Source organism: Corylus avellana, chromosome 4 (genome assembly GCF_965113065.1).
Source record: "Corylus avellana chromosome 4, dhCorAvel1.hap1.2, whole genome shotgun sequence".
NCBI lineage: Eukaryota > Viridiplantae > Streptophyta > Magnoliopsida > Fagales > Betulaceae > Corylus > Corylus avellana.
Window position 1 is genome coordinate 23,686,242 of NC_142493.1, and position 24,279 is coordinate 23,710,520.

A 24,279-nucleotide genomic window follows, 5' to 3' on the forward strand; every position below is an offset into this window, starting at 1 on the left:
CTATTTTATTACAGCTTCTTCCAAATTTAACAAAGTTTTGATATATCTAGGGCATAGGCCAGGGCAGCTAAAGCTCTCCAATGCTTTTAGGATTCATAACCAACGAACGGGTTACTGCATCTGCATATGTCATTTTCAACTTTATACTAATCTGCTAGTAGATATCAGGAAAATGTAATGCCTTGAGCTTAGTCCTTTGCGTCTGCAATGCCCCCTGGTGTTATCTGAAATACGTGCTTTTGTCAAGATAAACTTGTCAACAGTGAAAAGTATTTTTAAACAAATGTTTTGGAAGATAGAATTTATGCATGCTGAGTGGCGGGTTTGATTTAGGATCAGTGACCTTGATGGTACTTTTTATTGGATGATTTTGGACTTGGTTTGACTCTCTTGTGAACAGAATGGTGAGAATTGTAGGGTTAATTCTTAAAAGATGATTTTTAGGCAATCAGAAAATTAAGCTGTAAAATTATAACTCAAGTGGGAAGGATATTGCTTCTCCCTCGGGCAGATTTGGTGCATCAAACACCTTGCAGACACGCTGTTCACCTTTGCCTTTCCTGAACATCAGTCTTATTGTGGCCGCGTGGGCAAGCACATGCCCTCCCGCAGGTTTCTTTGGATCTGATATGAATACTCCACCACCGGGGTCAGCTATAACTGCAACCAACAATCCAATGATATAGTTTAGCAATAAACCTCTAGTACGTCATGCCATATTGGCTCGAGCAACAATGATTGGATTACAAATTGATATTGCTCGCTAATGATTCAGCACAATTTTTTGGGAATAATTAGAAACAAACGAGCATACAAATGGTCTCTCAAACTGGTCAGGGATTACCTTGATTAGTCATGTAGACTGCAACATTAAATTCCTCAGCTATTTTTATTAATCGGGAGAGCATCTGTGCCAGTTTTTGCTGCAAAAGCAACTGGCCCATGTCACTAAAGAGAAATGGCACAAAAAGAGATGGACCAAAATTTCTAAAGATTATAATCATTATAAGAAATTTATGAAGTTTTAACCTGGCGCTCTGCTAGTTCTCCTCGTCCTGTGAAATCCACTCGAAAGAGAGCAATCACTGAATCCACGATCTGAAATATATGATGAATTCATGCAAACATCAACCCTCCAAGCCTCATAATATCGGCAACAAGGTTAGTTCTTTCAGTAAAGACTCACCAATAGTCTAAATGGTTCTTCAGACATCTTTGCAGCCAGGCCAAGAAGCAGATTGTACTGATGCTCGTACGTGTATGCACGAGCATAAATGATCTTACACATTCACAGAAAATGCATAATTAGCTGCTATATTTGGATTGTGCTATTGGTACAATTGTGCTAAATTAAAATAAATTAAATGAAGCTTACATTGTCGAGGACGGCTCCTGGATCCATGCCAAATCTTTCAGCTATGCTTACAATTCGATCAGGTCGGCTACAAGTGAGTAGTTAAGAAGGAAACATACCAAATGATATACTTGGTTATACAGCTTTTTGAAAATAAACTAAACATGCCAACCAGATGTTAAAAGGAAAGGCAAACAAAAGGATACAAAGTTCCTTCAGTATCAATGTATGCAACCTTTCCATTCCCTCCCTTCATGTTGGTAGGAAGCTGCCAAATTTATCAGCCAATCATCAGGATGCACAATAAGCAGAGCTTATGGTATATCTTGTGATTATTGAATCAAGCTTGTCATTATTGCATGCGAGTTTTAAGGCCAGCGCCACACTCAAAAAAAAAAAAAAAAAACAAAACAAAAAAACTACGATAGCTGACTTTTGATTGACCAGCTGCGGGAGCACAAATGTTCTCTTCGCTCATACTTGTCATGGTTCAATCTGCAAAACATTACGAACATTTTTTTTTCCAGAACACACACGTATGCAAGTGCCATTTCCAAATCTCTCTGCTGTATGTCCCACGGATACTGATTTCTAATGGAATATGCTTGAAATAACGCCAGAAAGACAAGGAACACACAATTCAATTGGACAAGCTAAACCATCTTCCACTACGTAGTACACCCATTACATTCAGAATGATAAAGAGTACACGCTAGTTAGGAAAGGAACCTGGGTAGAAACGCAAAGAGTATGTGCAAGCTGTGTTTTCCCCGACCTGAAAAAGGAGACAAATTAGAAATTCAAATGTTGCGTGAAGGCAAATGAGTAATTTCAAGTTTCAACACTGTGGAAGGAAAATGTGACATCACCGAAATTCCCCAAAAGCTTCTGTAATCGCCAGAGTTTCAATCCCACCTTTTCAAATTTTACACATAAATCAATTACAGCAAAATTTTTACTCATATGAACAATCAGATACACAGCGAAGGGACATCTCAGTGCAAAAAATTACCGCCTAAGAGTTCATCAAGGGCTTGGCTTCCAGTTGTAATGCGGATCACCGACTTTCTCTATAAACGAAAGCCAGGATCAGATTTTAGGATCACTGTCAAATGTAACTGAACGTAACAGCTTTTGGAAACGCAACTTTAATTACGAGGCAAATGAAATATGAGAGAGAGAAAGTCGTTCGATCAGAACTGCTAAGATCTTGTGGAACTAATTCCAATTCAAAATCAAAAAGAAACTTCGACTTACTCTGAGGAGAGCGTCACTTCCAGTGATATACCCACAATTCTAAAAAAAGAAACAAAGTTCCAATGTCAAAATCACTGAAGCCAAAGCTAAACTACATGAAAGTTCAAACTGTTGCGCTCCAAGACAAAAATAAACTCAAAAAAACCATCGTGGAGATAATGGATTATCTGAACGCTAACCACAAGCTTCTCAGCAGCTTCACAGATCTTTTCGACTTTGGCCTCGGATAAGCCTCTGATCCCTGTCAAGTGCTGCAAATTGGATGCAGATCATGGTAACCAAACGGCACGCAAAACCTTCGCAGCTTAAAGGATTTTGACCGAAAATTAAACATTTATACCTTCCTTGTATGCATCATTAAGCCATTGCAGGTGTAGATGCCTGCATCTTGAAGCTTCTTCACGTCTCCCGCATTGATTCCCTGAGCAGTCACTGCAGAAAAATGCATTGATTATGAATAGAAATTAATGAGGAGGACATATGCCAATAGGGAACTCAATTTTTCGTCAATTAGGTGAAATATGCTAAGGAATTAATATCTGATATGAAAACAAACGGTGAAACTTCCAAATATTCAAATAAGGAAGCAAGCTTCTAGGTGAATATAGTGAAAATGACACATAATTTCCTCAAAATAGAAAGCAAGTAAACTTGGTTCCCGCAGAAATTGAAATTCAGGTATCAAATACGAAGTAATACTCAATCGTACTTATGGATTGTCACAAAATGAAACAAAATCCATTCGAAATCGAAACCATACTAGTAGGAGCGATCAACAAGATGAAACAACCTCGTTATTGAGAATCAATACCAAAACAGAGCAAAATAAAATTCGACTCTAAGCATCAACATGCAAACATAGCGAACTCGAGCACGAGATCGTCAAAATTTCACAGAAGTTGAGAAAATGATTCAGATCTATTGAACAAATTGAATTTCAAGTAAAAAAACATGAAATCAATACAAAGTCACATGGAAAACCGAGAATCGAAGAGCCTAAGCGAAAACTGCACATCATACATTTGTCGATCGCTTCGAACAGGTCTTCCTCGTCGTCGATTTCTTCGCGTTCGACGAGCTGTAATTGATTCTGATCTTCGGCTCTGAGCAAACATCAGAAACAGCAAATCAAAGTGACGATCAACAAATAGAAACGAAATGGATGAAGAAGTGTACGGCTCAATAACCTACTTGAGAGTCGCAATCATCTTTGTTGCGATGAAGTCTCTTGAACCGAATTTCTAAGTGTGTGTGAGGGAGAGAGAGGGAGTTGAAATGAGATGGAGTGTGAGGAATTGAATTTATGGGCGGGAATTTTGACCGAGAGTCGACGAAGTTCGTTGAGGTTGCAGGTTTGGACTATTTTGACGAGACTCTCTTTCGGCCTCTCCTGTTACAATCTTTATTTGTTTGAACCGCCCTGGTTTTGCCATGTCAGCTTTTAACAATATTTAGATCGCCCTGAGCCCTGTTTTTTTTTTTTTTTAATAAAAAAAAAAAAAAAAGTTTCAAAAGTTGTTGAGTTTCACCTCCAATAAGAATCCCAAGTTTTTTTTTTTTTTTAGAATACAGTTATAACTTATATTAATTGATGGACGGAGCAAGTTGCTCGACTAAAATTACATCATGGATATAGTTAAGAATGACATCTTTCCATGTGTGATCTATGACTTGGTGGATAGCTACCTTCACCAAATTGTAAGTTGCATTATTAGCATTTTGAGAGACATGACAACATTTCCATTGCGGAATAGATTGTAGAAGCATCTTTATATCATCAATAAGATGCCCATTACGGCTCCAATTCCGCTCCTCCGAGTTCACCGCAATCACTACTTGAAGCGCATCTCCTTAAAAAATGATGACATGCCCTTCCATCTAAGAACACAAACTGACTGCAACACATGCTGCCATTATCTCCCCTGCTAGTGGCTCAACAAAACCATATATAGTGAGACTTCATGCCACAACTATAGCACCCCTTGAATCCCTGACTACGACGCCAACACCAATCCTCCCATAATGTTTGTCAAGGGCTAAGTCCCAATTAGCTTTTATGATAGGTCCCAAACAGATAATAGAAACACAATTAATACTTAATACAATATAATGATAATACACGTTACAAATCTCTATTTATGGTTGGAGTTCTACCACAATACAAACACACAAATAAGATAATACGTTCTAGTGGGTTCCAGTCAGAACAAGAACATGATCACAAACAAGGTAATATGTTCTTATACCCCTAGTGGGTCCCAGTCAGAACAAGAGCATGATAATACTCCACTTAGGGTATGAGTTGAACCACATACACAAGACAATACAAATTCACCATACTCATAACACAATACAAAGACCTTTTAAATACTTTATTACTAGCAGTTACTTAAACCACTACCACTTCTCTCACACTATCTCATAGCACAACACATAACTGCCCATACTAAATAACCGAGTAATTTTAGAAGTCTCTTTTTTCACTCTTGTGTCCCTCTAAAAATGAGGTGAATTTTAAAATTACCATTTGATTAAAATTCAATAATGATCAATCATAAGCTTAATGATGATTTTAAGAGTCACATCATCCTTAGCGGGACACAAAAGTAACATAAGAGGGACTTGTACCATTACTCTAATAACATCCTAGTAAGTAAACTTCTCACTAACTCCTATTATAAGATAACACTAACACTAACACTAACCCCATTACCCAAGCCACGTTGCACATCATGGCCTATGGCAAACACTACTATTGCTCATGATCTTCATGTTGGTTCTCCTTATCCATCTCCATGACCAAATAATGTGGGTTCAGCTGATCTGTATGATGAGTCTTACGTGTAGTCCTATCATTTTACACAACCAACTGGAGGTGTACACCATCTATTACATACCCCAGACCCTGCATCGTGACTATTTGGAGATCTGATCAATTGCGCTTGCTTGTACTCCTCACCCTCCATCCGCATATGTTGGGCTAATATGTCGGAATGTGTAAAACGACCACCATGGACAGCAATATTTCTGTGCAGCCAGATTCTACGAGCTAAATCAACAAACCTCCCAAAATTTTCCACACCATAGATAACACGAATCTCTTCGGCTAGATGGGAGAAATCCACTCCCGTTATGCTACATTTGTGAAAAATACTTCCTCTTGCTCCCCACACATCCCTAGCAGATGGGCAATCCCATAAAATATGGCACACAGTTTCCTCCTCCATTCCACAAATTGGGCACATGGACTCCTGAACAACCTTCCTGTGTAACAATTTTTTCTTTGTAGGCAACAGGTTATTGCAAGCTCGCCACATGAAGTTTTTTCCTACACTTGGAATTGCAAGTTTCCAGATTTCACCCCACAACCCACTGACCTTCGAACTTGAAGAGCATTCTGGCTTTTTATTGTTTTCCTCTTCCATGGCTATGTGGTACGCAGAGTTTTACCCAAAAAATACCCTTTTTAGTTCCCCTCCACGTGATTACATCCTCCTGATTAGGTCAACTGAGTGCCAAAGCATTAATGGCCACCACTTCTTCTTTAGTAAAAACATGAGCTATAAGTTGCTGTTTTAAATTTGGAAAAACTTTACTATCTCCTCGTAAACTTTCGCACATTTTGTAAACTCTTTTCAATGTTCAAAATCTTTTACTTTGGTATAACCAACTTTTATTTTCTTCTACTTTCTCTCTTCCATTAGGATTTAACAGAAAATTCTAACAGAGAGATATGAAATTCCTAAAATACCCTTAGTTTTATTAAAAACTAATTATTTTTTTAAAAAAAACTTTTGACCCGTGGGTTCACCGGTGGATCTAACCCACCCGTATTGTGACCCACTGACCTTCAAACATGGGTCACCAAGGTGACCCACCGTGGGTCACGATGGGTCACTTTTTTTTTTTTTTTTTTTTTTTTAATATAATAATTATAATAATAATTTTTTAGGAGAAACTGCATTTTGGCCCCCTGAACTTCCACTCGATTATACAAACCCTACCTGAACTTCCAAATCTCTCATTTTGGACCCTTGAACTTTTAATTACTCTCAATGTGGACCACTCTGTCAGATTTTAAACATTATATGAAGTTTATACCCCTGAAAATCAAGGACATTTTGGTCTTTTTTGTATTTTTAACTGCTAAAATTAATGGAATGGTTCTAATTGAGAGTAATTAAAAGTTCAGGGATAAAAAATGAGAGATTTAGAAGTTTAGGGGGGTTTGTAAAATCGGGTAGAAATTCAGTGAGCCAAAGTGAAGCCCCAATTTTTTATTTATAAATAAGGGTACATTTAGAATTTTTTTAAAAATTAGGGGTATAAGGGTCTTTTACTTATTTCACCATTTGATTTAACTGCAATATTTAACAGTAGGGGGTATTTGAAACAAAGCGAAAGCTCGATACACCAAAGTAAAAGATTTTGAACGTTGGGAGAGTGTTTGCAAAAGGCGTGAAAGTTCGTGGAAGAGTAAGTGAAGTTTTTCTAAAAATTTTGATAATTAAAATCTTGAATTTTGTTTGAATGACAAATAGGTCTCTCACAAATTATTTCGTCCAATCTTTAATCGAAAAATTGCACATGTTATATTGTTGTGCCACATACATCCAGGTTCACGTCAAACCTACCAAAGTATGCAAATTGGCATTTAAAAAAGAAAAAAAAGAAAAAAGAAAAAAGAAAAAAAAAATAAAGGAAATGAATGTCACCCTCCACCCCCATAAAGGGAGCCACCCTCTTAAAGGACTGGCTCCACCTCACCCCACAAATGGATGGGAGTTGAGAGTTCAACCCCTGCACACCTCTGCTATAATACCCCAATCTAAACTAGGGTTAAAAAATTCTTAATTATGGCTTAAAGATTTATAAGGTACATATGTTGTCTAATCTCATACAGTAGTTCAAAAATATCTAGATATCTCTTGTACAGTAGTCCAAAATGCAATACATGACTAATTTAAAAAATAGGTTTTCTATTTTGAAAACAAGATCTACCATCTTTAAGGTTTTAAGAAAAAAGACAGGGATTGTGATGGACTGTGCTTAATTTAAACATGCTAGATTATGTGTTTTATGATTTATGTAATAATTAGGTGTTGGATTATTGTATGAGAATAAGATTATATAGTTAGACCACTAGGCTCTAGTTTAGTTGTTGTCACTAGGGGCCGAACATTCGATTATCGAACACTACACATTTGACGGTGGTAGAAAGGGTTGATTAAGGTTTCTAATGCCTTATTAGGGTCTAACGTTTAGGATTAGGGTATTTAGTTGTGTTTTTTTGTCTAATTATTAGAGTGTGATTTGTAGTGTCATGAAGTAAGATGTTTGAGGCTGAGGATGATCAACTAAGGTAAGTAAATACTTACGGAACAGATAAACTCTTTAATTATGCAAATGTGATATTTTCCGATGAAATGTTTCCTACATTATTATTACCTAAATGATTGATGTTATGAGCCTTACTTTTCCGTCAAAACAATTATAACTTCATATGATAACTGTATTTTGGATAATTAGACAATATAGAGTGGATCGCCATCTACGGATTGCAAGTTCCGGTACGATACATACACTTTATCAATAGTATCGTCTAGTTTAGTTCACTTTCAGCTTTGTACTAGTGTTTAATAACGTGATAGACACAACAATATTTGATTGGTGGTCACTACAGACATACGTCATTAATGGTGTGGATGTAACACCCCCAAAATTTTTCAACTTATTAATTAACTTGGGATGTTACTAGTAATGCCTCCATGATAATTAATTGATGATTAGCATGTGGTATTACCCTAAATACTAAATTATCATAGTATATGATTGCGGAAAGTGGAATAAAAAGAAAATGGTATGAGTTAATACTAAAATATCTTTAAGCAGCATCCGTTATCTTTAATACAAACTCAGAGCTTCTAAATAAACTTATTATAACATTAACAACTACCACCTATCTATGTAAACTTGACAATGCGAGTTATTCACTCGGTATCTTCATCGTGACGAAATACTCACTATTATAAGAATGATTACTATAAGTACTATCTAAGTATTCTAATGAAAAATACAGTGTTTCTATATGATTACATGAAAAAACCAATTTTAAATAAAATGAATTTAACTTAACTAATTTACGGTTGACGATTTTTTTTTTTTGGCTCACTGTTTTTATGTTTTATTTTAAAGTTATGATCAGTAGCATGAATTATGAGAGCATTATAATTCGTCTAATGGAACTCACGTTTATTTTAAAGTAGTGCATTCAAACAAAACTTATCTGTTATGAATAATCTTTAGTGACCACCTTTTTGGTTATTTAGACCAAAGGTTCAAGCATTTTACTAAAATTTTAATTTTACATTATTATTATTATTTTTTTAAATTTTTTTAACGAAAATCTGTAACTTTCATCGATGAAATATCATGAGTATAAAACTCTTACAACACAGAGTATAAAATACTGAAAAATCATAGCCAATAGTTATGATGTTACAAAGTCATAAAAATGACTTAAAGCTTCCACTAACTCATGTATAATTACATTTAAAGAACATATATGTTTTGTGTAGATTAGATCTAGGATATGGGTAGTTCAAATAAAAAAAAACTAAAAAACTAAAAAACTAAAAAGCCGGCCGTAGAGATAAACTCTACACCGATCTACTCCTCCTCAACCCGAAGGTCAGGAAAAAAAAAAAAAAAAAAAATTTCGCAAGCAGCAGCAGAAGAGCACGACATCGTAGACATCCCAAAAAAGATACGCCTTGGCTACCATTATTTTCTTAACATGCATTTAATTTAACATTTGAGTATTTGATCTAACGACCTTATGACGCTTTCTGCCTTTGAGGATATTTGTTAAGGTGACTCAACATTACAATTAGACCCTATTACATCATTATAGAACATGTTTGAGATATCATCAAGAAAGTTTACTATTACATTTTTATAGAACATGTTTGAGATAACATTAGGAAATATTTTTAATACTTAAAAAGTTATTTTGAACAATGAGACAGCTAATCTTCTACTGAATACTTGTCCACGTGCAAAATCTTGCGTCATCTGCATCAATTTTGTTGAGTCCACTCCAGTCCTCCCGCGGCATGGAATTAAAGTTGGTAACAGTAACTCCAGTGAAGGCTATTTTTGACTTTTCCGCTATAGGAAAGGAGGGAGCGTCGAAACGGGCGTCAATATTCAACGTAACAAATTCAATTCAATTCCATTTTTCTCCTATTTATTTCCCACCTTGTACGGGATTACGTTTAGGGTTTCTTTCTCCCCTCTCTCTCACGCTCCGCTTGGCTCTCACCCCCTTTATTTTCTCTCACTCTCTCTTATTTTCCCTTATTCTTTCTTTCCGTGCTCCGTGTTCGTACTTTTCTTATCGTCCAAACAGATCTTTACCTTAATAAACCTTTCCAATTTCTTGCAAATCCCACCAATTCGACTCCTTTCTTCCACGAATCCTTTATTTATTAATCTTTAAATTCCGTCTTTACCTCCAATGCAGCACGCCAATTCGGACCAGAATGCCCCTGAATCGGCTGAAAACCCCGAAAAGTCCGAAACCTCAAAACCCCCAAAACCCGCTTTGATCGATAACGATTGCAATAGTAATGTCGAGGACGAGGCGGTTCTCGACGTGTCTGGGAAAAGCTTGGAAATTTCGTCGTTGGAGAGCTCAAACGACGACGTGGAGGGGTTGTACTTGTACAAAAACGTGTTCAATTTGATACCCAAATCGCTGGGTCGTCTCGGGCGGCTGAGGAGGTTTAAGTTCTTTGGGAATGAGATCAATTTGTTTCCATCAGAGTTGGAGAATTTGCTCGGGTTGGAGTGCTTACAGGTGAAGATATCGTCGCCGGGGTTTGGTGGGTTGCCGCTGCGTAAGCTGGAGGGTCTCAAGGAGCTTGAGCTGTCCAAAGTGCCGCCTCGGCCTTCGGCGTTCCCGATACTGAGCGAGATCGCTGGGCTTAAGTCCTTGACCAAGCTCTCTGTTTGCCATTTTTCTATTCGGTAAGTCGTGTGTGTTACAGTGTTTAGCTATGCTCTTTTTTGGTTAAGTTGAAAATTTTAATCTTTGGTCGTTTGGGTTCACGTGAGCTTTTGGTTTAGTTAAATTGAAGTATTTATAGTTGGGTCTGTTTTGTGCGGCAGCTATTATGCTTTATCTAATGTTTAGACGTTGGGAAAGATACTTGGAATGTGTCAGTCATGAACTAAATGGTGTTTTTAGCGCCTTTTTTTTTTTTTTTTGTCAAATAGGAAGTATAGCTGGCCCCAATTGATTTGGATGAAGGATTGGTTCAGTTGTAAAAATTAGTGTGTGGTAGGGCATATGTTTGGAGCTGAGAATGTGAACTTATTTTAATTATGATTAGGCGAGGACATAACAATAAAGTTGATTTTCCGGTATTATACATATTTTGTATTGTATACAACAAGAATATTTTCTGCATTGTACAAGATGATATCTTTCAACTGGAGGCCTCTAGGTGGACAATGACTAGAGAAAAATAAAGTTGCCAATGTTCTTTTTCAATTGGGATCTCCTTGCCCCCTAAACAAACTTTAAGTGTCCAGCGTGACTTCACATGTTCAATCCCATACGGAGGTGTAAGTTGTATTTGACAATAAAAAAGAGAATGCTGAAATTTACAAATACATAAGTACATTTTGGTAAGTACTTGCAAATATTTTAGCATTCTTCTTGTTTTCTTGTAATTTATTTTTCCATTTGATATCGACATCATCCAAGAAGGGACCTGATATTAGAAGGCCGTTTTGTTAAAGGGATAATGTTGGTCCTGTCATTAATTTAGATAGGCCATTTAACATCAAACTTGTAAATGGGTTGATCATTGATGCCTAGGTTACTGAAGTCACATTGAATGAGCTCTATAATGGCAAAGCCTGAGCTACTTGGATTGCTTATAGCTGTGTGGAGTTGTGAATGCATATTATGGTTTGGGTTATGTGGTAGCCATTTTTTCACTTTTACATGAACTGCTATGATATGCAACTGCCAAGAAATAATGCCAAAGAAATTATCAAAGAAAAGAGAGATTTAAAATTGTACAGAACATGCATTGAAGCCACGGGGAAAAACCTTGCTGCAGATCCCTTTATAGCTTCAAAGAATAGTCATTTTTTTTTTGGTTTAAATTAAAGAAATATGGAATTTTGAAGACTTCAAGAGATTTGTATAGTTTCAAGAAATGGAGGATTGCCATAGTCACTATAAGTTCAAGTTTTGGTGGCACTGAAACTAGTACCTTATCTTTGACCACCATTAGCACAGTTTCGAAGATTGTTGGGCCTTGATAATGATGGTATTCTGCTGTAACTGTGGGATAAATCTTTTTTTTTTTTCCCTGATAACCATAAACCTTGTGATTAAGTTACATTTTATCAGATGAAACCCTTAAGTTACATTTAGTATTTCTCCAAGTAGTTAAGGCCTTGAGTACTCGGCAACCATTGTTGTTATCAGTTCAGTAACGAATAGAGAAATAGTTTTTCTGTCATCACTTTTTACCAGTTCTTAACCAACTGAATGGTGGTGACCTTTTTTCGTGCAGATACCTTCCTCCAGAAATTGGCTGCTTACATAATTTGGAGTATCTAGATCTTTCATTCAATAAGATGAAGAGTTTGCCAACTGAAATAACTTATTTGAATGCCTTGATATCGTTAAAAGTTGCTAATAATAAATTGGTGGAACTCCCTCCTGGTTTGTCCTCTCTGCAAAGGTTGGAGAACTTGGACCTCTCAAATAATAGGCTGACATCATTAGGGTCTCTTGAACTTGGCTCAATGCGTACCCTTCAAAATTTAAATATACAGGTACTTATCTATAATTGTTAACTAGGGCCAATAATGCATCAAGTGGTTCTATTTTAACTTTATTGTTTTTAACACTTTCTGTTGACCTAGTTTCAAAGGCGCTTAATGGCATATTTCTTTACCAGTTGTTGTTCATTGCAATTAAGTTTCTTGTTTGTTGTACAGTATTAGTTGTTTGCCCAAAAAAAAAATGTTATTGCTACTCTATCAAGAGAGGCCATATCCTAACTTTTCTCTGGCAACTTGAATCCTTCAATAAGTTGCAATTTGCAGTAGTCAAATCATTTGCCATCATGTACTCCTTTTCAACTTAGCTTTTCATTCATTTTGATTGATCATTTCTGTTTCTACTTTATTTGGTTTGAGTGGATGCATGCCTTTCATCTCTTCTGGAATTTTTTTTTTTGTTTCACTTGGTCAACTCTGTGGATCTGATCAACTAATCTGGTTTGCCCCATATGCATGCTTTTTGGTCATTCTATTCTATCCAAAATCATATGCTCTCTATTGTCTTTTTATTCAACATGTCCTTTACTTTTCACCCATTTTATTTTAAGTTGTTCTTTATCTCTTTGCACTATGCCATTTTGACTTTCCCGGCAATGATCGGCCTAGGAGTCATTCTTACTTTTAAGAGGATGACTTCATTCTTTATTTTATTTTTTTAGTATTTTCTGTTAGAATAATAATTAAATGATTAAATTCACACTTTTCTAGCATTTGGAATAACTTGTGACATAACATTGTATTAGAGAGTGGTCGGGAGTTCAATTGGTAACTTAATAATTTACCTTCCATACAGTTAAATATTCTACGAGTTGAGTCTCACTTGTTGAGGAAGAGTTATAGCCCACACGTGAGAGGAAGTGGTAGAATAATAATTAAAGAGAAATATTAGGGGTACTAACTCTTTTATTAACAAAGGCTTACTAAACTGATGTGTAGCTCATTCATTGGTACTCATTACATGTCTCTTAAATAATTGTTTTGTTTTTCTCCAATGAATGAGCTACACATTCCTATAAGATTAAGCATTTGGGATAACCAGTGGTTTAACATTTTCACTCATTTATTTTAACGTTATCATTTCAGTTACTGGCATTTACGAACATGTTCTTAATATCCGTGTGTTACATATGTACATGCATAAAGTTCGCTGTTGATGAAATTTAGATATAGTTCCATTTTATCTTTAGACTTGTTTTTAAACTTTTATTCTTATTCTTATTCCATATCAATGTCAAAAGCCTAACATGTTCATCGTGTCCTGATTCTTCTTTATCTATCAAGTACAATAAGCTTCTCAGTTGTTGTCAAATACCTTCATGGATATGCTGCAATTTGGAAGGAAATGGTAGAGATGCATCCAATGACGATTTCATCAGTTCTTCAGTTGAAATGGATGTGTATGAAACTGCCATGGAAAATGATGGAAGCCTTTCTTGTAATGGTGAGGCTGCAGGTCCAGTTCTATTTATATATTTTTGGATACTGCTTTCTTTTCTTTTTTTTCTTAATCTAAATATACTTTGTATTGTATTTGATTCTGTACATATATGTGAAACCACCTTCATGTTTATAACTGATGCAGGTTCTCGGCATACCTCATCTACTCCATTGACTGTGTCATCATCAAACAATCGGTGTTTCGCAGCTCGTAGGTCAGGCAAGCGGTGGAAACGTCAGTATTATTTGCAGCAGAAAGCTCGTCAAGAACGTTTGAACAACAGCAGAAAGTGGAAAGGTGTAGATTGTGACAAGGTGTTAACTTTGAAAGCGGATGAAAATGTCAAATGCAGTGACTTAGATCTCCTTGCCTCTGAAACTTATGTAGAAGTTGCTTCAGACATTGTAGGTGTGGATAATGATGATAATAAACTAACTGTTTCTGGAGAAGTCGAAAGTGAAAATTTGCTTGATGGTGCAGAGGATAATGAAATTGGTTTGAAAAATGGATTTCATGTAGAAAATTGCTCATGTGTTGACCTTGACTCTGCTACTATAAGAAAAAGGGGTGAAAATGAATGTTGTGAGTGTCATGTATCTCTGGCCTCCGCACTGAATGGAGCTGGCCAGGAAGATGAAGGTTCATCAGTAGAAACATTGAAAAGTGTGTCCAAGTCAAAGAGGCATTATGATAGGGATCTTGATAATCCTAAACCATGCAAGTCTCGGAAACCAGCTGATGATTGCTCAAATTTGTCTTGCAAGTACAACAATATCTCGATTTGTGGCATTGAGGATCGTCTACCAGATGGTTTCTATGATGCAGGGCGTGACAGGCCCTTCATGTCATTGAATAATTACGATAAAAACTTGCATCTTGATTCTCGTGAAGTCATTCTTTTGGACAGGTCATTTTATGTTGATATAGATTTTTGTTGCACCTTTTTGGTTTCTGGGTACATAATAATGGTTCACTGATGTAAATGACTGAGATTGTTTGTTTTGATCTTCAGGGAGAGGGATGAAGAGTTAGATGCAATTACACTTTCAGCTCAAGCATTGGTGTCTAGTTTGAAGCAATTAAATGGTTTAACCAGAAATAGGGATCCTGCTGTTGATGTCTTGCAGATTGCATCATTGCTTGCTCTTTTTGTATCAGATCATTTTGGAGGTAGTGACAGAGGTGCTATTGTTGAAAGGACACGGAAAGCTGTATCTGGCTCGAACTATCAGAAGCCTTTTGTTTGCACCTGCTCAACTGGAAACAGTGACAATGTTGATACAACCACCAAAGCTGTAGTGGACACTGTTGAAGATATTATACTTTCTGATCTCTGTGAGAAATCCATCCGTTCTATTAAAGCAAGACGAAATTCCATCATAGTTCCTATAGGGGCTCTGCATTTTGGTGTGTGCAGACATAGAGCACTGCTTATGAAGGTGATTCTTTTACTGCATTTATGGTTTGAGATTTATTTATTAGTCATTATTTATGATCTAATGAAATTTCACTTTCACCAGTTCTTATGCGATCGGATGGAGCCTCCTGTACCTTGTGAGCTTGTCAGGGGTTACCTGGATTTCTTGCCGCATGCATGGAATATTGTTCCCATCAAGAGGGGTGATTCATGGGTTCGCATGGTCGTTGATGCATGTCGTCCACATGATATAAGAGATGAGACAGACCCAGAATATTTTTGCAGGTCAGCACCTTACATAGATGTGTAGGGAAAACCATGCCAAACCAAGCTTAGTACTTGAACTCTGGCTTGTCTAGGAGAATTTGGGCCATGTTCAAACTTGGCTTGAGCTTAGCATGGTATGCTATAAAGTAGCTTGCTAAAAGCTTGGGTCAGGCCTGATTACTGTGGCTTCTCAACTTGAGTCTGTTCCACAACAAGTGTGGTGCCCAGTTCACCATAATACTTGCTATTCCTTTTGAAAAGAAGACACCATTTAATTATGTGCCCTTTGTTGACATGAGTAACACTTTTTTTTTTTTTTTTTTTTTTTAGGAGACATGAGTAACTCTAGTATCAACAAGAATGTTTCTGAAACTAATATATTGTTTTGCTTGAGGTTTGTGTGTAATTTCTGTTTATTCTGATGGATATGCTTCTTGTAACAGATACATTCCTCTCAGGCGGATCCAAGTTCCTCTTTCAAGTGAAAGCCAATTAGGTGCTGATTGTTCCTTTCCCTTTATGTCTAATTGTGACGAAATCGATAAGGCATCTTCTAGTTCTCTCATTCAGTGCAAGTTTGGATCCGTTAAGGCTGTTGCAAAGGTTTGTACCTTGGAAAGTCTTGCCACACTTACATTATAACTGACTGGAAAATGTGGTCACCGTTTTTCTGCAATATTGTATTCAGTTGTTGCTGTTAATACTTGTGATGAATCTTCTAAAACTTCAATTGGTTTTTAGTATTATTTGATATATGTATATTATCAATGTTTTAAACCCTACCTTTTCTGCATGTAGACTATTATGCTTCAGTAAACAATTTATTAACGTTTATTTTTTGTTGTTTGAATGCTATATTTTTCTCGTTTTAATAAGATAGTAGCTGATTAAGTTTTTGCTTCATTTGTTCATATTTGTTTATCACGATCAATTCTCTGGATTGTAAACCATTTCAATCTAAGTGCTTAGTATGGGTATCTTGTTGGATGTTGCAGGCACGTAGGTTGGAAGTGTGTTCAAGTTCAGTGGATGAATCGAGAAAGTTTGAGTACAGTTGTTTAGGGGAAATAAGGATTTTAGGAGCTTTGAGACACTCCTGCATAGTAGAAATGTATGGGCATCAAATATCTTCCGAGTGGGTTCCTTCAGTGGATGGAAATCCAGAGTGTCGTGTGCTAAAGTCTGCAATATTCTTGGAGTACATAGAAGGGGGATCTTTAAAGGTAAATTTTGGTGTAGTTTAGCGAGGTTGCCTTTTGCTTGCTCAGCTTTTATTCATTCTTAATGGGTGTCCTACCCTTTATGCAACAGAGTTATTTAGAGAAGCTATCAAAAGCTGGTGAAAAGCATGTCCCGGTGAAGTTGGCATTGTGCATCGCAAGAGATGTTGCCTGTGCCTTGGCAGAGCTACATTCTAAACACATTATTCATCGTGACATAAAAAGTGAAAATATTTTGATTGATTTGGATAGGAAGAGAGCTGATGGAATGCCTGTTGTGAAGCTCTGTGATTTTGATAGAGCAGTGCCTCTTCGTTCTTTCTTGCATACATGCTGTATTGCTCATTTTGGAGTACCCTCTCCTGATATTTGTGTTGGGACACCCCGTTGGATGGCTCCAGAGGTTCTGCAGGCAATGCACAAATGTAAAACATATGGACTGGTAAGGTTTTTCTCCAATCAGTTTTACTTAGAACCTTCATTTAAGTGGTTCACAGCATCTGATCTTAATGGTTAATTCTCATTTTTCTTATCCATTTCCATGACAAGCAGTATTATGATATGCATAAACACATTTTAATGGCTTTATATCTTAGCTGGGGCACAACTGTTTGTCCATTTTGTTTCAGAAATTGTCTGCAACTCATTAATTCCATGAGCTTGCTAAGGGCTTGTTGAAGGAAAGGTAAAATTTATGTAGGATTGAAGTTTGAATGCCATGAAAAAGAAAAGGAATTATCCATATATAATTATATAGTTACGTGAGTGATGTGGAGGGAGAAAAAGTCATAGCAAATGTGAAATAAAATATGGGTTTTGATGTCTCACATTATATTTTTGTTGAGTTTTGATTATATGCTGGTGGAAGTCTTGCATTTGGTTGGTCAAAATTTTCTGTAGAATAAGGCAGAGTAAAGCAACCTTACAAGTGGGAGTTTTATTTATTTATTTTAAATAATAAATATTTATTAGGTGTTTTAGCAGCGAGTGTTCTGTGGGTTTCGGGTTTTAGGGCTTTTGGTGTTTTGTGGGGTTGTCTTGGGTGGGTTCTGGTGTTGGGTTCTTTGGGTCTTTATTTCCCTTGTTCTTGTTAGGTGTCCCGGTGTCCCGGCTGTATACTGCCTGTGTACGTAGGTGTGCCTTATGTTTTTTTTTATAAAATATTTTGTAAGCCTAGCATTTCTCATTTTTTATTTTGTCGGGGAAAGAGGGGGGCGGGGGGGGGGGTGGGGATTGGGAGGGGGTGTATGCAATGCGATATCATTGAGATGCACGGGGAAGAAATGTCAGACCTAGAAAACTACTGATTTTCTTCTCTTGGATGGATTACACTTGGAGGCGGAGTGAGAAATATTTTGATCAATTTTTAGAAGTTAATGTGTCTTCTATTTTTTTGGAAAGAGTGCTATGCTAACCTGATTAGGCAATGCGTAATATTTTCTCAAGAATAGGAGGTAGATGCAAGATCTGCTTTAAATGAAATCTAAATTGTCATCTATGCTAATATGTAAGGGTAGAACTGACTGTAGGTTTCTCATTTTTTTTATATGATATAGAAAAAAATGCCATTTTTTAGTGTGAGGTTCGCATGTCATAATTAAAGTAAATACATCCAACTTAAACTTAAATTAAGTAGCATAGTCTATTTTTGTATAACTGCAAGCATCTACCCAATTAAAATTCTCTTATTCATGTTTTTGTACACTAAACACATAAAGGAGATGAAGAGTGTTAGGAAGAGTGTTAGCATGTGTTGTGCATGTATCAAGATATTAGGAGATTTCTAGTATATTAAGGGTCCGTTTGGATTTGCGATTTCAAAAAGTGCGATTTAAAAATAACGATTTTAGAATATACGATTGGAAAACATAATTTTTAATAACGCAATTAAGCGTTTGGAAAAATCGCAATTTAGCTTTTAAAATCTCAGTTTAGCCTTCAAAATTGTGCATTTTCAAAAAAAACATATCCTTTTTAAAAAACACAGATATTCTACGTTTTTAAATTGCAAATTTTAAAAAAACGCAATTTCAAATAATTATTTTTCTGCAATTTGGTTTAAAATCTTACTTTTTGTCATTGAAATCACAATGTCAAACGCATCCCAAGTATGGTTATCCAATGGAACATGATCAGTGTCAGTACTTTATTGCTGAAGGCAAACATTGAAAGACAAACAGGGCCTTACTACAAGCTTTGTAGTCTGGGATCTTACCAATTATGTAGCTTACTAGTGCAAAATGCATGATGATAATTGGCATGTTTGGATGTCAAACGAAATTAAATGGCTGTTGTTACGCATTCATCACTAATTAAAGGGTATCAGATAAACATCATCCAGTGGAATACGATCAGTGTGGTTCTGGTCTTATGAGTACTTTATTGCTGAAGGGTAACCGTTGAAAGACAAACAGGGCCTTGCTGCAAGCATTTTAGTCTGGGGTCTTACCAATTGTGTAGTTTACTACAAAATTCATGATGATATATGTTCAAACTCATATTTACTTTCTACTTCTTATCCCTCATCTGATGTGTTTTTTGGTTATTTTGATCATAAAGTTTTTTCTATTTTATCTGGTTACAGGAAGTTGATATTTGGTCATTTGGCTGCCTGCTTTTAGAATTGTTGACTCTTGGAATCCCCTATCTTGGGTTATCAGAACTACAAATGCATGACCTTATTCAGGTAGAGCTCTCTCTCTCTCTCTCTCTCTCTCTCAAAAATAAAATAAGAGGTAGTAGACTGAAAACTTTGAATAGTCGAAGATCTGGTGAGCCCAGAGTTGTAGAGGTGCAGAATTGTGAGATATGTTTTGCTAGTAGGCTGATTTGGTTCAATATTGGTTTGTATTAATGAATGTTGCTCCAAAAGAATCATAATTTTCTGTAATTGAAATGCCTAATTTATATTTGCTGATACTGTTTCACTCAACAGAAGTGAACCGCAGGCATTGATCATACATTTGTGTTGATGTGCGTTTTACTAGGTCTTAACTAGGTTTCTACCCTCTAATGTAATCAGTTTGTTGTCTCTGATTTAAACAGATTGGCAAGCGACCATCATTGACAGACGAGCTGGAGGCATTTGGGTCATTCAGTGAGCCTGCAATGGCTCAATCTGGTGCTGAGCTAGTGGGATCAGAGGCCGAATTAGAAACATTGAGATTCCTTGTTGATTTATTCCGTCGTTGTACTGAGGAAAGTCCAAAAAACCGCCCCACAGCTGATGACCTATATGAAATGTTGCGTCTACGTACAAGCAATCTTACCAGTTCCGAATGATAGGAGCGGGAGTGGGATGGCCGTGGGTGATAATCTCCTTCAACTTACTAAGTTTTGTAGCAGTAGGATACCTTATTGTTATAGTCACTTCTGTGCTTCTCCACTGCCAAAACCCAATGAGTAATGCAATTCATACAGGAACGATTATGGTTTGTCCAAAGAATAATTGTAGTTTTACTGGTTAGGTTTTAGCACCCATTACTTATCAAAAAAAGGTTTTAGCACCCACAGTAATTTATGTTTCTCTACCAGCAGCGTCCAGGGTTAGATTTAGCATCTGTAACCTGAATTCTTTCTTTTTGTTGTTGTTGTTGTTTTTTTTTTTTTTTTCTTTTCCTTTTTGGGCCAGTAACATGTAATCTGATTGAGAGCTGTAAATTCTGTTGGTAGTTCTGTTCTTGAGTCGTGCAATTCTTAGCCGTCATTGGAACTGTCCCATATGTAAGTAGACCTCACTAAATTATAGAAGCATCCCCATTTTTGATTTGTCAGTTTTGGACTAAGCGTTTGATTACATGGATATTTGGGCACCTGTGTGTTTTTGAAAGCTTTGAATCTATTGCTGAATTTATGTTATAAGTATTATCCAAACTTTCAGTAATTTGATCAAACATTCATGTTCATGTTCAGTTGATTCTTTCTTTTTGAGCTTCTGATGTTTTTAACTTATGGTGAAGTGCTTGAGCGCTGCACCTTGGAGCTCTCATCTACCTATTATGGAAATGATCGAATCGGAATTCTCTTTGGACTATCTATGGCGTTTGGTGACCTGATCAATAATTTGAGTCTACCTAAAAGTAATATGGTTTCTAAAATTATTACTGAAAGAGTGACATTTATCATTACTCAACTTAAAATGTCGATCAGCGGAGAACAGCATAATCAATAATTAATTAGAGAAAGTTTTTTCTTTTTCTTTTTTAAACGTATTGTTTGAGGGTCCAAAACCATTTTGGAAAACGTTGCTATAATAATGCTCTAGGATCCGTCAAAGATTTCATGAACCAGTTTTTCCTGCCTGACATTAGTAGAATAAATTCATTTTTAAGGACAAATGGAGGTTAATTTTTTATTTATTTATTTTTTCCACTTTTCTAGGAACATTGGCTAGTCAACTTCAGTCATGAAAAGAAGCAGAAGCAACATGGGGTATTCTTAAACTTGGTTTAAAAGTGACTCAACTTGCGTTGTGCTTTGACTTGGTGTGATGCCACATGCAGCAGCAGCAGCAGGTGTGTTAATTATTAACCCTCCTCTACCAAAAAGAAAATAATAAAAAAAAGGCGGTGAACTTTTCCTCCCAGACATAAACAATTCTGAGAGAGAGAAAAAGAAAGAGGAGGGAGCAGCATAAAATGGACAATGACTTGCATGAAACACAGTTACCCGACTTAATTAGTTGAATTATTGCGGGGTTCAGCTGCTTTATTCTCCCACTACTGCCCACTGCCTTGTGGTTTGTTGCCTTTTATGTGACCATGTAATGTGCTGTTGGAGAGAGAGAGAAAGAGAGTAAAAATATTTGCCTCCTCATAGCACACAGTGCTAGCAGCAGTGCAATGGAGTATAATGGGACCACTCTAGTTCTACTGCTTCTACTTGCCTCCAAACTCTGACATTATGAAACAGGGACCAGAGTTCTTAATAATTATCCACCTATAGCCTATATATATAGCCTTCCTTTTCCTCAGCCAAAATGGACAAATAACTATAACTATTATACTTGCCTGTAATAATTATAATAACATTTATCCGTTCAGAGTTAGCACATAAAGAGCATAGATGATAGAAATGATAGGCGTTCTTTCTGGTCTTCTTAAGTCGCCTTAATACATTTCCAACAACTTTAAAAATAATTTTGAGGACAGTGACCTACCACTACTAGTGTCTATATAGCCTTCTCTCTCTCTCTCTCTCTCTCTCTCTCTCTCTCTCTGTGGTGAAAAAGACATGCCAGCCCCAAAGCCTTGTGAAACTCTCATGTGGGGTGGTTACGCGCGTGTTTTACCCCATCATCGTGGCATCATGTGTTTGCTGTTTTATGCAAATGACATTAACATCATCACTTGGAGAGTAATTGTTTGTTTTATAAGAACCAAAGTCAAACCAAAAATTCCATTTGCATTTTCTGCAGTTTTAACCAGCTGGGCTCTGACTCTCTGAGCAAATGACATAATTAACATCATCCCGCTCCTTCGGCAAACAAAAAACCTAAAGAGATCGAGAGTGTGCTTTATTAGCTTTAGGTAGTAATAATGGAACAGGATTGTAGCTGATCAACATCATAGGTGCAGTGGATCCTTCCTTTTTCCCCCCTCCCCACCATTTCTTCTCCTTTTGTGTATTAGTGTGCAAAGTAGCTACAAAAAAACTGAACAGCTAATGCACGATATATCGCACGCCTATGCGCAGCGATTGGACCACAGTGGCATGGCAAGCGTGCGACACCTACGTACTATACAGTAAGCCATGTGGCCCATGATGAAGAGCCACTTAGGTCGCCATGCCATGGAGGGCAAGATCAACAATGTCACAAGAGAGATTAAATGGATTAGCCATATTATCAATTGAAAAAAAGACATTAAAAAATCTTGAATATAAAAATTTAATCAGAAATTTTGCATCTCAAAAAGCGAGTAGAAGAATTTTTATATATATGTTACTTTAAAAAAAAAAAAAAAAAATTTGTTACTTTAAAAAAAAATAAAAAATTTAGGCCTAATTTTAAAGTTTTGCCTAAGACCCCAAAATATGTTAAGCCGGCCCTGACTCCACAGCAATCTTGTAATATGTATGAATTAGGAGCTTATAGCTCCCTCAAAAGAAAATTGAAGCTACGAGAGCTGCTTAGCTAGCTTGTACTATATATAGGTTGGGCTGGAATTAGAGGCAGCCCTATGAACTTATTCCCAGTACTAGCCACTATATCTCAATCACTCCGGCGGCTCGCACGCTGTTGATCACTTACAGTTTTCAAAAGATCAGTTAGAGAGAAGGTTATTTATAATTATATCTAGTCACAAGGAAGGAGATGTGTTTTCATTTACCCCAAAGAAGATTAATGCTATACTTACCAAATTTTATCTCCAAAATTACATTGGTTCTCATGTGTTACCAACCCATGAGATGAGATGATAGTTTTATGTTTATGAATATTTCTATCAAGATTACAAATGTAATATAGTTCAAATTATACTAAGAGTCTGTTTAGAATTTGCATCGAGAAATAGAGTTTTTATCTATAAGAAAAGTCTAAAAGTTTTTTTTTTTTTTTTTTTTTTTTCAAAAAAAAAAAGTCTCATTTTTTAGCTTCCACATGGTAGTTTTGGGTTTTTTGTGTTTTTTTTAGTAAAACAGCGTTTTCTAAGAGTTTTTTTACCAAGCCAACATTCGAGTTCTTAAGTATTAAAATCACTTTTTAAACCCCTGAACATAATCTCAATCAAGGTTTATTTGGAAGGGTTGCATATTGTTGCAAAAAGTGCACGGCACACTAGATTCCACGGCCGCACACCACTGCGTCTCACCATTGGAGAGAAATGCCGACCGTACTACCTTTCGCAAAGCCACACCACCTTCGCTCAGCCACGGGTTCACCATAGGTCCATAATGCATTCAAAACTCTAAAACTCCTACTTAATACATATCATACTCAAACCAAGTATGCCGACCGTACTACCTTTGACACGTTGATGATTCATTTGAAAACTACTTACTTTTAAGAAGAAAATTCCATCAAACTATTAAATCATGTTTAGAACTTGTATAAAGCATGTCAAATCATGTGGGCAGAATATAAACAACATGAAAATGAGTTGAGGTTCAAGACTTAACTTGGAGATGATGGTTTTTAACCCAAAAATCAATCCTTTCTCTCTCAAGAATTGGGTGGTGGTGCAGCATGGGGGATGGGTGGGTGGAAAAGGCTGGAAGAGGTGGCTAATAGGTTAAATTTGCTTTTCAGACATGATCGAACATTCGGTATTGATGTGATATTTTTGTGACCAAAAATATCAATTATAAAAATAATCACTCGCAATAAGACGAATCTTTGTAGGATACGGCTATAGAGAGGGTGTCGAACCTCAAGGACTACAAGGGTTTTATTATCAAAATTCAAAAGATTAAAATTAACTTAATTAAAAAGAGAATTGATTTGATTTTCTTTAAAAGT

At 36.4% G+C, this 24,279-nt stretch overlaps 3 protein-coding genes across 3 annotated transcripts; 1 reads left to right on the forward strand and 2 right to left on the reverse strand.

Annotated features, from left to right (window-relative positions):
• Nucleotides 1-469: 469 nt before the first annotated feature.
• Nucleotides 470-3,952, reverse strand: DMC1 (DNA repair (Rad51) family protein). The gene is made up of 14 exons (XM_059590697.2): nucleotides 3,803-3,952; nucleotides 3,632-3,714; nucleotides 2,952-3,043; nucleotides 2,791-2,862; nucleotides 2,612-2,650; nucleotides 2,367-2,424; nucleotides 2,224-2,269; nucleotides 2,084-2,129; nucleotides 1,561-1,622; nucleotides 1,376-1,442; nucleotides 1,187-1,279; nucleotides 1,030-1,098; nucleotides 845-923; nucleotides 470-660 (listed from the first exon to the last, which is right to left on the reverse strand). The coding sequence occupies exons 1-14, from the start codon at nucleotides 3,817-3,819 to the stop codon at nucleotides 470-472; spliced, it is 1,014 nt and encodes a 337-aa protein (XP_059446680.1). The 5' UTR covers nucleotides 3,820-3,952.
• Nucleotides 3,953-5,463: 1,511 nt separating this feature from the next.
• Nucleotides 5,464-6,036, reverse strand: LOC132178249 (uncharacterized). The gene has a single exon (XM_059590698.2). The coding sequence runs from the start codon at nucleotides 6,034-6,036 to the stop codon at nucleotides 5,464-5,466; it is 573 nt and encodes a 190-aa protein (XP_059446681.2).
• Nucleotides 6,037-9,880: 3,844 nt separating this feature from the next.
• LOC132177585 (Leucine-rich repeat protein kinase family protein) lies at nucleotides 9,881-20,596 on the forward strand. The gene is made up of 11 exons (XM_059589960.2): nucleotides 9,881-10,642; nucleotides 12,208-12,472; nucleotides 13,763-13,922; nucleotides 14,064-14,826; nucleotides 14,932-15,358; nucleotides 15,440-15,621; nucleotides 16,047-16,206; nucleotides 16,599-16,826; nucleotides 16,915-17,265; nucleotides 19,408-19,509; nucleotides 19,869-20,596. Exons 1-11 carry the CDS (start codon nucleotides 10,131-10,133, stop codon nucleotides 20,103-20,105), a joined length of 3,387 nt encoding a protein of 1,128 aa, XP_059445943.2. The 5' UTR covers nucleotides 9,881-10,130; the 3' UTR covers nucleotides 20,106-20,596.
• Nucleotides 20,597-24,279: the final 3,683 nt, after the last annotated feature.

Bases quoted from the DNA above. Each gene is read 5' to 3' on its own strand.
- DMC1 (XM_059590697.2), bottom strand. The intron at 2,130-2,223 runs GTGATGTCACAT...CTCCTTTTTCAG, and splicing joins GAAGCTTTTGGGGAATTTCG to GTCGGGGAAAACACAGCTTG. The intron at 1,623-2,083 runs GTTCCTTTCCTA...TAAATTTGGCAG, and splicing joins CTCTTTGCGTTTCTACCCAG to CTTCCTACCAACATGAAGGG.
- LOC132178249 (XM_059590698.2), bottom strand. From the start codon at position 6,036: ATGGAAGAGGAAAACAATAAAAAGCCAGAATGCTCTTCAAGTTCGAAG.
- LOC132177585 (XM_059589960.2), top strand. From the start codon at position 10,131: ATGCAGCACGCCAATTCGGACCAGAATGCCCCTGAATCGGCTGAAAAC. The intron at 13,923-14,063 runs GTGAGGCTGCAG...TAACTGATGCAG, and splicing joins TGGAAGCCTTTCTTGTAATG to GTTCTCGGCATACCTCATCT. The intron at 17,266-19,407 runs GTAAGGTTTTTC...ATCTGGTTACAG, and splicing joins AATGTAAAACATATGGACTG to GAAGTTGATATTTGGTCATT.